Here is a 14,444-nt window from a genome sequence, read left to right on the forward strand (position 1 = left end):
CTCTATTAAAATGAATCTAACATTGTAGACTGTTCCTTTCTTTGAGGGTGAGAAAATTCAGAATAATCATAATCATCATAATCATCAAATTATTATTTCCTTCACCGTAACTCTGTAGCAGAGAATCATCTGCTCTTTTTCATCTGCCGTTAGTTCAAGTTCACAGTTCAAGTTTGTGTATTATTGTAGGGTCTACCTTACAATACAAAGCGCCTTGAGGCGACTGTTGTTGTGATTTGGTGCTGTATAAATAAAATTAAATTGAGACTTGCAGAATTGATAAACATTACACTGACAGCAGCTCAGATTTGTTTTCTCCCCCCCCCCCCCCCCCCCCCACATCGCACCTTGAATATAATTTTATATGATTTATAAGTAAAACATCACAAATGTAACAAAACTAAAATAACGGATTGGATCCGGCTTGCTAAATGTATAAAACAGCACTTTCACGAAAGCGCTCTTATTTTGAAAGTTTAGGCGGAAATTTCTTTTGGATTTCTGGCCCGTTTGCTATCACCTGTCTTCACCTCCCTCCCCTTCCTCACCTCTCAGCGTCCTCCATCCTCATCCTCCACTCCCGCCCCCACCCTACCAGGCTCTTCCCCTCGTTCACACCGGTAGTTGTCATGGCGATGGAGTCAGCCCCGGCGTCGGCTCCGGGGGTTGTTGCCATGGAGATCCCCGTGCGAGGTGCGCTCCCGGTGGTGGAGGAAGACGAGGACTTCAGCGCGCCGCTGCCGGGGTGCGAGGGGCGATTAGGGCACCGCAGAGGCGCGGGGAGACGCCGGCGAGGGGTGCCGTTCAACCGGGGCAGCTACTACATGCTGCTAGTGATTGGGGAGATCGGCACCGAGCACCAGCTGGACACCGCCAGAGCGCAGATAGAGCGGGGTGAGTGACGGACGTCCATCCGCTTTATTACCCGTGTGTCTTCCGTGATTCAGTGTGCAGCAAACATGGAACAGCAACAGGAGAGACGTGTTTTGACGCAATGATGGGATAGTATCCATAGGCAGAAGCCGTTACTGCAGCATTGCACCATGGGACACTACGCATTTTCCTTACCCACAGAGTGTTGCTGTAAAAACTGCAGACTCATAAGAGGCAGAATGGAATTTAATAGTGCAGCAGTTTGGCCAAAATCTCTCTTGGAGCTCCAAATACTGCACTAAACACCTACAAACACTCACCATTTACCAGATAAAGAGACATAAATCAGCATGTCAGCAGATCACAATCTGCACAGGAAGTCTTTAGTTAAAAAGAAAAGAAAATAGTTTGTGTTTTCAGGCATCCGAGTGTGTTTTTGTGCTTGGAGTGTCACTATAGTGTTTTTGTTTTTTTTGTTTTTTTCCTTCTTTGTTGCAGTGATGTCAAGTCAAATCAGTAAACACACAAACTTTGTAGGCTTTGCCCAGCAACAAGAACACAACTGTTTCCCAGACACAATGAGGGAAGAGTTTTCAGTTTCCTGCTGGACTGATTATTTTGCCATCATTACTCGGGTGAATATCTCAGCGCTACTCTGAGTTGAAACCCTCCTCCTCTTCCTTCTCCTGTGGAACTGCAGCAGCTTGCAGTCGTTCTTGTCACTGAGGGCTGTCTGAAGTTTAGAGAGTAAATGCTTTGTTGTGTGAAAGATGTTTCAGGAGCACGCTTGTCAGCTATTTTCTGCGCCACCGTTGCCAATCTAAGCTGTTCCCGTTGCAACGCCATATCAACCCCTGTGCGTCCCGTCTGACCTCCTCTTGTGATCACAAGCTCAGTGTCACACCCACTCAGCTCATTACTGCATCGATTTTCCCAGGTCGGTGTTTTAAGCGTGACTCAAAGTAAAAGACCTGCTGTCGACTCACATTACACCTCAGCTGCAGGGTCCCCGTGTAGGCCTGCAACAAGTCACCCTTACTGCAGTGTTGTAATTTCATCAAAGCAAAAGGCCAGAATCTTCATTTTGCTAAAGCTGATGGTTCATTTCATTGCTGGTTAAATGGCCACATTTTGGTTAATCCTTTGGTTGACATGACGTGCCCCAAGTCTTTTGAAACAACAGGCTAATGCTTATACAAAAGGTCAGAATATAATGAGAAATTGGCATTGCAGTGCTGATCTTTATGAAGGCAGTTAACTTGAAAACCTCATCAGACAGGTTCTGATAATGAATTTGATGTGAAAACACTGAAAAATTAAAAATAATGACAGGTTCTTTTATATTCTTATTTTATTAGGTTAGTTTTGCAAGTGCATAGTACACTTGGCACCTTTCTAAAGAAAAATAAAAGTTAGGAACTGAAAAATGATTACATCCTTAACAGTTTTTTTTAAACTAACAATAACTAAAAAAGATCGAATGAAAATAATGAGATAAACAGATGATCATCTTAAAGGTACAGCCGGTTTATGTTTTTATGGTGATTTAATAGAAAAAGGACATACACTGACAAACATACATTGAGTAGTGTATGATTATGTCTTCCAACAAATTGATGTGTTTCAATGAACTTACATTGAACCCATTTAAAATACAGAGGAGTGGGTTTGCAGTTTGTAGAAATTCCCATGTGGAGGGAGAGTTCAATTCCTGTCTGCACCTTCAGAATTTAAGATATGAAGCATCATACCTGTTTTATCATCAAAGGAGTTCCCTTCATCAAAGAAGCAAAAATGCAAAGGGAGATAGATTTGCAGACAGGTGCCAAAACAAGAGCTGAGTAAACACCAACAACAGCAGGTTATAAACTAACAATATACCAACTAATGTTAGGTTTATTTGCCTCAAAAATCACATTTTCCCTCTGAGTTTGATTACATTCTCACAAACATATGAGTTACATTTTCTTCAAAGGTACTTTCACTTACACTGGCTAACAGCAGCTAACAGCAGCTAACAGCAGCTGCGCTTACTGACAGAAAAGTTCTCGATATCCTTAACAGCTCACCTCAGTATCGCTGTCATCAGTCAGAAGTGAGGTTCTTTGACTCCATACCTGGACTCTTTTCACAAAATTTTACAGCCTTTTCCAGAATGATGTGAACAGATGGGAATGCTTCTCATGCAGCATTGGCGGCTGAGGTAAACAGTCTTCCACCGATAGGGATCTCAGGGGATATGGATCTGGTCCAAACTATTGGAGAAAACACGCTGGCCAGCCATGATGGAAAAAAACTTGTTTTTATATATACAGTAACCACTGTAGTTAGGATTATTGGGAGGGGTAAGACAGCGAAATCAGTTGACTGAAATCTGAATGACTGAGATCTACATCTCCCTACTACTGACAAATGTCACATTTATGCCATTTTTTCCCCTGAGCACTTTGGTCATTTATGATTTATATTATCAGCAAACATGGTGCTCATGTAGCAAGTGACATTTGCGCTTTAAAACAAGGATGGGCAACATTTTTCCCGAGGATTATATTGATATAGATATAGATAAAGCATTTTTCTAAAACTCCATTAATGCAGCAGACACACTGGATTATTTTACTAATCAATTCAATTTTATTTATATAGCATCACATCAAAACAAGATCTTACAATAAAAAAGAGAAAACCCAGACAATCAGAAAACTACAAGAGTTGTCTGATTGTTGGGGTCACTTGGCAGGAGTGGCAAAGAAAAACTCCCTTTTAACAGGAAGAAACCTCCAACACAACCAGGCTCAGGGAGGGGCGGGGCCATCTGTCACCACCAGTTGGGGTTGAGGCTATTGACCAAATTCACCTTTTTACAGATTACAGGGTATCTGGCTCCTTCTGATGTTAAAAATGAAAAGATTGCTTAGATAAAACAATCCACTTAGTGTAAATGTCATATAAGCCTTTACAATCACCTAGATCTAACTCATTTCTTACGTGCACATTCTGTTATACATATAGACTAATGCATACACCTATATACTTAATCTACAGTTTGTTTCAGAGGGTCATGACAAGTGTAGTGCCTTTTTTTTTTTGAATCAACACTAGTACAGACTCATTACTGCCATTTACTGCAAGATTTATTAATATAATGTTTAGCGGGGGTGTTTAGTTAGGTATGATTGTGATGGTTATTGGCCCCCAGTCTGCCCATGGGTGCTTTGAAAGTTAACACTGAGGCTGGCTTTTAAAAAAAATTATATATCCTGTGATATTGAAGTATTAAGGCTTTCAGTAGTTCATGAAACAACTTGTATTTATTATTGAACACAAGCTGACCACTCGCTCAGCTTAATGATTATTACATCAGAATCAGTGCCCAACTTTTCTGTTTAAATCCTTTAATTTCTATAATTTCTTCTTCAAATGTGCTGCGAGCTGGAAAAAAACTGCAAGTTCATATTTTGGATTTGATTCATTTAGACACTATTGAAAAACTTTGCTATAAAGCCTACCTGTAGGCAGTCTGCAGCATTAAGCAGTTATAATCCTTTCTCCGTATCTCAAAGTGGGGAAAGAGGAAATATTCTACACATAGTGTAGTAAATGACTCATTCAAAAACTATATGTTGTTTTTATGCTATTATTAGCCTTTAACAACCTTCCCATTCTCCTGTCCTGCTGCAGCTCCAAACACTGTATTATAGGGACATTCCCAGAGTACACAGGGTGGTTGTTGGCCAGCTTTACTGGCCGTGCTCTGCTTAAGGTCTTATTCAGATGAACATGAATTTTTCATAAACCCACTACTGACTCTGCACATTGACAAGACTAAACCAAATGACTTTATTTTATATTTCACATTTCCTGCGGTGTGCTGAACTGTTTAATTCATAATTTTAGCCTCATTAAGGATATTTTAATGCCACTCATTAAACATGGGAATGAAAACTATGCCTTACTTGGAGAGGTTTCACAAGAAGACCTTACATACAGTAAGATTAGGAACTACAGGTACGATTAACTTACAATCCATGTGATGAAGAGCATTGTTCGTTTTTAAAAATAAGTAATTTATTTGAAATTAACGTGGACTGTCTGAGAGACTCACTTTGAGCAGATGCCGACAACCAGAAGTCAGAGGTTTTCTTCTGCATGTATAAAGTCAGTCCAACCAGGCTTCTCATTAGTTTAGGTGACTTATTTGAACTTGTGAATGGGTTCAGTTAACGAATTACTTTTTATAGATATGTAAATAAGTAAATATTTTTAAGGTTTTTAAATTAATGATTTATTTTATTGTTACAAAGATGTGGGGAAACCAAAACCCAAAAATATCAAATCTATTGTGATATACAAGCAGCAACTCTTCACACTGGAAGAGAGGGTGGAGTGCTGAGACGTTAGCTGGCAAACTGAGTGGTTTCGGTGCACAGATACACAAGTCAGTGCTAAGCAACAGATAATAATGTTGTAGAATTTCATTCTCCAGTGCTGAAGCACAAACTTCTCTTATTATTTTCAGTGTTATTATTGTTTGACAGATAATTCCATTAAAACAAACAAAATAGTAACACAAACGCGATCGAGACGCCCACTTCAGTGACTTCAATCAGCAAGGTGAGGCCTAACAGGCAATTTTCAGCCCCAGCTGCTCAGATATTAAATATAGGCTATTAGAAAGCTAAATTGGTCAGTTTACAGCAGATGGTTCTGAGACTGCATTCCTGCAAAAGCGTTTTCCTCTTTTGTTCTCCACATTGACAGTTTTACCTGCATGCAACCAAAAACCTGTTCAAACGTGGCTGATCAGTAAAATACAAACTAAAAGTGAACTACAAACTGAAGCCAAACCCAGAAAGCTTCCAGTACCAGAGATCGTATTCCTTGCCTACGTATTTTGCAGCGTCATATCCAGACATCTGTTTTTTGCACAGACACAAAGGAGGTTTCTTTAGAAACGCCTAAAAATGTACTCGACTGGAACTCCTCACGCCAGCATATGCAGAAACTGGTGAATCCTTTCTTGCCTATAAACAGCCATTAATGTGTGAGACTAATTACAGTGTTTGAAATGTTGACTCTATTAACTTGCTGACAGATGTCATCCTCTATGATGGGTCGATCAAAAATAAGAAGGCCTTTGTTATTATCATAATTTGCCCTGTCCTTTAGTCTTCTCTCGATGCCAACAGTTATGTTGTCATGGGGATTGTGATGAAAATGTAATATTGTGCCTCTAGAAGGTTATCATTATTATGCATCTGGTAGTGCAAAGAAAGACAGAACAGTAAGAGTGATACAGCATCTCTGTGCACAGACTGCAGTCTGTAGTCATGGAACTTTTTCTACTCTGTTAAGGGCATTTAAGCAGAGGGGTATGGATTTGGAAAAAAATTTAAATCTAATTTCTTGCTGTGAGTAAAGGAATCCAGAAGTGGGTGAGATGAGAGAGGCGTGTGCATTGGTTTCAGTCCTGCTGGATGAGATCTGACATAAGTTCCCTCTGAAGTTTGACGATGAGAGAGCGAGAGAGAGAGGGAGAGAGAGGGAGAGAGAGAGCTGCCCCGATTATCTGATAATAATGCAGTACCTGCTCAGTACCTTCTTGATATCTATTGTCTGTTGAAGCGTGCCTTTTTTTGTTATAAGCCATCAACACTCCATTTACACATATTAACAAGCTAACACATGGTTAGTAGCCAGATGCACTGGAGCCTTGTAATTCAAAGGACTGAAGAGTCAATAAGATTCAGTCTTGAACTTAACTGGATCAATCTCAGCAGGTTTTCTTCAAGGACCTCTCTGCCCATATGGGAAAAAAATGGACAAGCAGTACATGTACATGTTCAGTATACTGTTTTGTTTTGTTTTTTCTCATGGAAGTGGCCCCTTTTGGATTTTTGTGCTCTTACAAAGAAAGACTTACACATGCATTGCTGGAGTAATGGGATTTTTTTCTCTCTCTTTCTTTCCAAATATAGATTTAGTTTAGATTAGCCTACCCCTGACATGTTGCTACTATCACAAGCTATACTGTAGGAATGGGATTAGCCAGGTAATGGTGAGTGTTTGTCAGACACATAGCTGACAAACACAAAACTGCCCGAACAGTTTATTTTTTGACCTGTAAGACCAGAGAATACAGGAACTCCTGCTTACTCTTAAATGTCATAACAAAAGTTAGAAAGGGTTACAGAAGAAGACCAATTATTTGTCTTGTTGTACTCTCAGAATCTTTTAAAGATAGTTTACCATATTTTAAGTAGGCAGTCATAGCTAGTCAGCTATGAAAGCCTAAATGAAAAGGTGTGATGAGATGCTCATTTCTCTGTTATGTTACCCCATCTTTTCAGAGGGCGTCTAAAGCTTGGCGATCGTGGGATTTTTCTTATTCTACTCAGTTTGGTCAGATATCCAACTCTAGGCAAAGTCCTGTGGCTTCCAATTACAATTAATAAGCCCACCGATGGTTTTACAAACACTCAGAGCTTTAAAGAAATCTAAGAACGGATTGGATTTCTGAATTATTTCACCTTATGTGTAACTAATTTACAGTGTTCACCAGACAAATGAGGCAGATTAGCATACAACAGGGTGTAAACTGTTCAAAAGACCTTCATAAAATCACCAAAACCAAAATCAAGGCTAGACCCATCAATATTGAGCAGCTAGCTTCCACATCTACCTTTACCACACAGAACTGACCACTAGCCATGTGACATTAACTCGTCTGCCATTTTGGACATGTGACACAATGGCATTTTATTCACTTTTAGGGTAAAGTGAATAAGACCCTGTTCACACTCTCATAAAAATGTATTACATCCAATATAGTGGACAAGTTTCAAGCAATGTGTGCATGATGTCATGTCAGAAACCTTTAGCTGACTAAAAGTCATCACAGGCTGTAATACTGCTGTGGATATAATGTGCTTTCACTGGTTTTTAAGGTTAGTATTTCTGAAATGAGAAAAGCACGTGATGCTTTGAGTTTCTGGACATTTTGAACATATGAAGTGGTTTCAGGTCATTGACCTTCCCCAAAACCCAAACAGAATTCAGAAAGCGAGTTGAGGAAAGACAAGACACGACAGCAGCATCTGATAAAAGGTTACCTCAAGTACACAGATAAAAGAAAGGCTCAGAAAAGTTTGCTTAGTTTCACCAATGCCTGTGCTTCACTGCATCACGTTGTCCTTGAACAATCTTTGTCTTTCTTCCTGGCAGGAATTCGATCCTGGGACGTCGACCTCAAGTGCTGCGACCTTGATCAGCAGCTGCAGCTGTTTATAACTCGCCACTCTGCCCACTTCTCCTCCGAGGTCAGAGGTCAGTGTGATGTGGCTCTTTATGAGCCTGGAGATGACTTGACAGAAACCAGCAACGTATTCTGAATAACATTCTAAACAATGAAGCTTTTTTTATTATCTTGTATATTTTTGTATTATCGTGACGATGTAGCTCCAGTCTTTAAAGTCAACATTTAGCAAGAATTGAACTGAATGCAAGTAGATATAAAATACAGAATAAATCATTAGTGTTTTATCGACCTGTGTGATATTTTGTAGATGTGCTCAGTTTAATCAAGTGAAGATCTTTTTTGGTTTCTGTGTGTTTCTGGATGGATTTTAGGCTAGCAGTGACTGACAAAGTGGGACCTTCTTTGTTTATTTGTTCACCACTGAGCATTCTGTGTGTAGTAGAGCAGGGCGATAAGACCAAAAATATTTATCACGATATAGATTTGAAAATTTGCGATAACGATATAACTGACAATATAATTGACACTAGACAAAATACTTTACAACTCCACAATTTTATTAGTGCAAAAAACCCATCAATGCATTTTCACTTAAACAAGCAGCTGTTTTTTGCATTAAAGTTATATAAAAATGTAACAGTGCAAATGCAAATTCCTTGCTGACAGTTTAACCAAAAGGCATTTCCAGTGGAAATTTCCCGACATATCCTCAGCATAACCATGTATAATATCCACAAAACTTAAGAGGTTATAAACACACAATACGGTAATATTATGTTGAAGCACCGTACGTATCACTCCGCGAGGCTCCTGCCTAATATAGCCATAATGCTCCGACAATCCATCAAGCGGTGCGGGTTTGTAGCTTAGCAAAGTCGTACTAAAACATTTGATGGATTTTCGAGCGCCGTGTACGACATAAAATCGTTTTGAGGTCAGTGAACACAACCAGAATTCATACATAAGGCACACAGGATTCTGTCGATTTTCAGAAAAATCAAAGGATTGATTTTAAGTGTGCCGTATTTTCCAAAAAACACGGTAATAACGACAGTCCACTAGCATGCTCTACCAAAAATTGTGCTTTGTTGTCTATCTGACGGACAAAACCAGTTCTACACCACTGAAGTTGCAGCATTTTTACAAACCAATTCTGGTTCATCCGTTTCATTCAACGACCCGCTTTCGCCCTTCGCCGCCGTGCCTTTTTCATGTGCGTATGTAAACAAAGGCACTGCGCATGCGCGTTTTACCCATATCCTATCGCGATATTTCATTTTCTTGCCGTTGCCCAACATTATACCGGTATTACCGTGAACGGTATGATATGGCCCAGCCCTAGTGTGTAGTTTTCAGTTTATGGATTTTTTTCTTTATCCGGTCAATAGATGCTATCATTCAAAGCTGCCAAACGCACCTAGATCATTAAAGGGGGTCTGTTATACTAACAACAACTCCATATTTTTATTCTTGGACTTTGCTAGAGTAACCTTGGATGATTCACATTTCAAAATAATGTTATTTATCTCACGCTGGGCCTGTCCGTCATCTTTGAAATTAGCTGTTTTAGCTCCATGCCCCCAGCAGACATGGAAAGCTTCATCCCAATCATCATAATCACAATGGGAAGACCTCATTATTTGTCAGTAAGTGGACAATAATTAAGTGTCCACTTACTGACAGTATACACTGAGAGTATACAGTGAGTGCAGTAAAAAAAAAAGTAATTGCTACCCCTTATTAAATCTTTTTTTTTAAATGCACTGAATTTCACACCCAGCGCTTATTATTGCCAGACCTGTTAAATCAAGAAATCACTTAAACAGAACCTGTGTGACAAAGTGAAGTAGGCTAAAAGATCTCAGAAAGCAACACATTGTGTCACGAACAGATGAGAAACAAGTCATTAGCATCTATCAGTCCTGAAAGGATTACAAGGCCATCTCTAAGGCTTTGGGACTCCTGTGAACCACAATGACAGCCATTATCCAAAGGCAACTTGGAACAGTGGTGAAACTTCCCAGGAGTGGGCTACGAAAACTATTTCAAGAGCGCACAGTCGGCTCATTAAGGAGCTCACTGGAATTGCTCAGGTGGTAGAGCAAGTCATCTACTAATCGGAAGGTTGGTGGTTTGATCTGACGAGACAAAAGTTGAACAGTTTGGATGGTTTGAGTCGCGTTATATCTGGTGTAAAACTAACACAGCATTTCATGAAAAGAGACCAACAGGTAGTGTGATGATGTGGGGCTGCTTTGCTGCTTCAGGACCTGGACCACTTGCCATAATTGATGGAAACATAAATTCTGCTCTTTACCAGAAAATCATGAAGTACAATCTACAACTCTCAGTTAATGCCCTGAAACTGAAGCACACTTGGGTTCTGCAGCAGGGCGATGATCTTAAACACACCAGCAAGTCTGCCTCCGAATCGCTAAAACCCCCCAAAAGGTTTTGGAGTTGCCTAGTTAAAGTCTGGACTTAAATCAGATTGAGATGGAATAGTTTTACCCTTAATGAATAAAGTCATCATTTCAAAATTGCATTTTATATTTTCTCAGGTTATCCTTGTCTAAAATTAAAAATAATGTGAAGCAATATAAGAATATGGTTCACAGCCCTCTGTGTAGCAAAAAAGGAAAAGAATAACAGGACCACTTTAATATTGCTTCAGATTTGTTGATAAAAAAAATAAATTTAGGTTAAGGCTTATTTGAGGTTTAGTGACACTTACTTGAATTGGATGACTTTATTTGCCTGCCTAACCTATTTACTTAAGTATTTTTAATTACATTGATTATATTAATGCTGCTATCCCTGTATATATTGTACATACTATTGTTTGAGTACTTACGATTGTTTTTGGTTTTTTTTTGTACTTTTTATATTTTACATTTATATTTATTATTGAAACTTGCACCAAGGGAGTGGCACTCCAATTTCGTTGTACTCTGTACAATGACAATAAAGGCTATTCTATTCTAAAAAAATGATATGTTGAGATCTTTTGGTAAAAATTTACATCATTTCAGAGTTTTTACCTTACTGCTAACCATGATTAGTTCATTATTAGGATTTTAAATGATAACAAAGCACATCAAACTACTACTACTGTCACAGAAATCAATTTTTATTGTAATTATTTGAGCTATTGATCGTGTAGGCATTTAATTTATCTGCATTGCATCAAAGCTGTGCGGTGACTATAATCACCACAGCGACTCTGCAGAGAGCTGTGGACCTGCTGTGTTAGATGTATGTGTGCATGTGTTAGAGTGAGAGAGAGTGCTTGCTCACCCATCTATATAATGCAGCACTTTAGGCTCAGAGCCCAGGCTGAGCATGCAGTGGATGCTGAACTGGGAATTATTTCAATCATCTTCCAGGTAAGAGCCTGAAGGGATCAAACATATACAAATATGCAGAAGAAAGACCAGCAAAACTGCACAGGTGGCAAATGCTAAGCAGGAGCTGCAGTCAGCAGAAAGTGACACAGCGTTTTTCAAGACAACTGCTAAACAAAGAGAACACATTCAAAGGAAACACTGGAATTCCTGTGAAACAGTAAACATTACTGTCTTTCATACCATCTGTTATGCAGTCTGTCTTAAAGGGTTACTCTTCTAAGGAACGACTCCTCCACTCATTTGAATCGGTGTGATTCACCTTATTTTTGTGCTTAAAGCTGCTGTCAAAGGAGCTTGCAAAGAAAAGCGTCTGGACTTCTTTAAGTTACTTGAAGACGTTTCACCTTTCATCCGAGAAGCTTCTTCAGTTCTAAGGTCAAATGGTGGAGAGTCCCAGATATAAACCTAGTGGGAGAAACCCCCCACAGAGGGACAAAAGGACTCTCCACCATTTGACCTTAGAACTGAAGAAGCTTCTCGGATGAGAGGTGAAACGTCTTCAAGTAACTTAAAGAAGTCCAGACGCTTTTCTTTGCAAGCTCCTTTGACTACGATGACCTGGATGACTGAGAACCTTCACAGACTTAAAGCTGCTGTTTGTTAATACCACTGCTGCACGTGTAACAGTGTTTCAGCTTTGAACGCTGGATGACAAGTACATATGAAGCTTAAGTTCCTGTTTCTTTTGGATATATATATATATATATATATATTTTTTATTTTTTATTTTTTTGTGTCCCGTTTGGATCTTTAGCCATCAGAATTGTTGTCTTAAGGCCAAGAAAGATGCCAAGCGGATTTATTTTACCAAGTGGATCATCATGGCCTTGCCATATTGGTCCATTTGATTGACTTTTATTATAATTATGAATTTATTTTATTTTCAGTTGCTACAAGCGGGACAGACATGAAAGAAAGAGGGAGAGAAAGAAAACCAAAGGGGAGAAGAGACGGTGAGAAGGGGGGGGAAGAAAGAAAAAAAACAAAACAAAAAAACAAAACACCTGGGTCACCTGTATGGAGAAAAAAAACAGAAGAGAAAGCAAACAACAAAGAGCAACATAATAAAAAAAAACGGCACCATCACAATAAACTAGCTAGCAGTAGATATCAGTAGATACTAAATAATAAATGATATTGTGCAGCACGCAAGATAGACAGCGCACAATGTGCTTTGAGGCAGCAGCCAAGAAAGCTGTAGTCCGCGTCTGTGAATACCCGTGTGTACACCTGTGTGCATACCTGTGTGGATCAGCATGCTTGCATTCCAAAGGTTTCTCCATGTAACGATCTGCTAGGGAGTGTGGGGAGCCACAGCCCCGTCCTCCAGGGCATGAAGCAGGTATGGAGGAGTGTTACGTTCCCCTGAGGGGTCTAGGCAGGGAGGGGGAAGTAACAAAAGTGACCGGGTCAGAAAAAGGAGTCAGGGAGGCAAAACAGTTAAATAAAACAGTTTTATTGAAGTAATTCAACTAAAAGAGACGGACAAGCCGTTATCACCATAAAAGAAACAAACAAAACTCAGGCGTCGGTCAGTAAGGCAAAAAGTCAAAAGGAAAGCGCAGCTCACTAGCTGGAAACCACAATACACAGCTCACTAGCTGGAAACCACCGCAAACACTCAGCTCACTAGCTGTACCCACACAAAATGGCACTCTGGCCCAGAGCTCACCTTGCTCTGGGCTTAAATACCCTTAATTGCTGATGGGAATCAGCTGTACCGGTGGGAAAGGTGGCATCTCAGGCAGGAGGTAGTGGGACACGCCCACACAGGCACCCTCAGGAGAGAGAGGCCCTGCTAGGGCTGTAACACCCCCTCCCATAAATGCAAACCCGTGGTTTGTCAAATCACAATAACCAAAAGTGAGTCCATAGCCGTGTCAGGACGAAATGCAGGCTTTCCACCTACCAAACCGCGTAGCAACGGTTAGGCATTGCCCGCGGAAGCTGCCAACCCCATCTCAATGGGTTCAAAATACTTACTGAGGGTGGCCGCAGACCCTCAAAACAATGTCTCATGTGATAGCCAGGGCTTTTTTGAGCCATCACATGTGGAGAACACAGCAGGTAGTCAGAAGACCTTACTGCAACAGGTTTCAGACGATTGCTCAGGTCACGGGTACAGGCATGTTTGTCAGTCAGGGGTGCAGGTCTGAGTGGTGGTGTTATACACGATCTGTCCACCTGCAGGTCATTTTGAGGAACTGGGACATTGTCAACCAGCAGCAGCTCAGGGTTAGTTGACCTCTCACACTGACTACATGACACTATTGAGCAATTATGCTCCAAGTGTAGCCTTTTACTAGGCCTGGCAACCTGGTCGGTTTGAGAACCACGACTAGCCTGCTTTGAGAAAAGCAGGCACTTTTTGCTTTGAGTCGGCTTTCCGTTTGAGTTTCAATTTCGAACAGTCAGCAATGAGGTGTCCAGGGTTGTGGCAGAAGAAACAAAGCTTGTTTTGGGTCTCGAAACCACAACTTTTTCAGCCTTGTTAGCTGGCTCCCTCCTAGCTCTCCAAGATGTGTTACCGTGAGAAGGGATGTCACATTCCACCGCTTTTGTTTTATGAGTTAGGGTAAACCCATCCGCCAGTATGGCAGCCTGCTGTAGAGTGGAAACCCTTTGCTCACTTAAATAACAAGAAATAGACTCAGGAACCGAGTTTTTAAAATCCTCCACCAGCATAAGCTCACGTATGGACCCCACATCGTTAACCTGGCTTGCAGAACACCACCTATCAAAGAGCTTTGCCTTCTCCCTGGCAAAGTCACGGTAGGACTGGCCCTGTGCCAACTCCAAACCTCTAAAGTGCTGCCTATAGGCTTCAGGTATGAGTTCATGGGCTTGGAGGACAGCACTTTTAAGCTTTTCATAAACTAAGCAGTCCTCCATCGACAAAGCAGAAC

General features: G+C 40.5%; 1 protein-coding gene across 2 annotated transcripts in view; it reads left to right on the plus strand.

Moving 5' to 3' along the window:
- The first annotated feature begins 629 nt into the window (after nt 1–629).
- The window catches only part of map1ab (microtubule-associated protein 1Ab), a 96,697-nt gene continuing 82,882 nt past the window's right edge, over nt 630–14,444 (plus strand). For both annotated transcript variants that reach the window (XM_085359439.1, XM_085359440.1), the window contains exons 1-2: nt 630–894; nt 8,098–8,199. In XM_085359439.1, the coding sequence (XP_085215565.1) occupies nt 630–894; nt 8,098–8,199 (367 nt within the window). The remainder of the gene's footprint in view (nt 895–8,097; nt 8,200–14,444) is intronic.

The sequence above is a fragment of the Diplotaxodon limnothrissa genome, linkage group LG7 (assembly GCF_057381915.1).
Source record: "Diplotaxodon limnothrissa isolate DT_005_m linkage group LG7, D_limnothrissa_male_GT1.1, whole genome shotgun sequence".
Classification (NCBI taxonomy): domain Eukaryota; kingdom Metazoa; phylum Chordata; class Actinopteri; order Cichliformes; family Cichlidae; genus Diplotaxodon; species Diplotaxodon limnothrissa.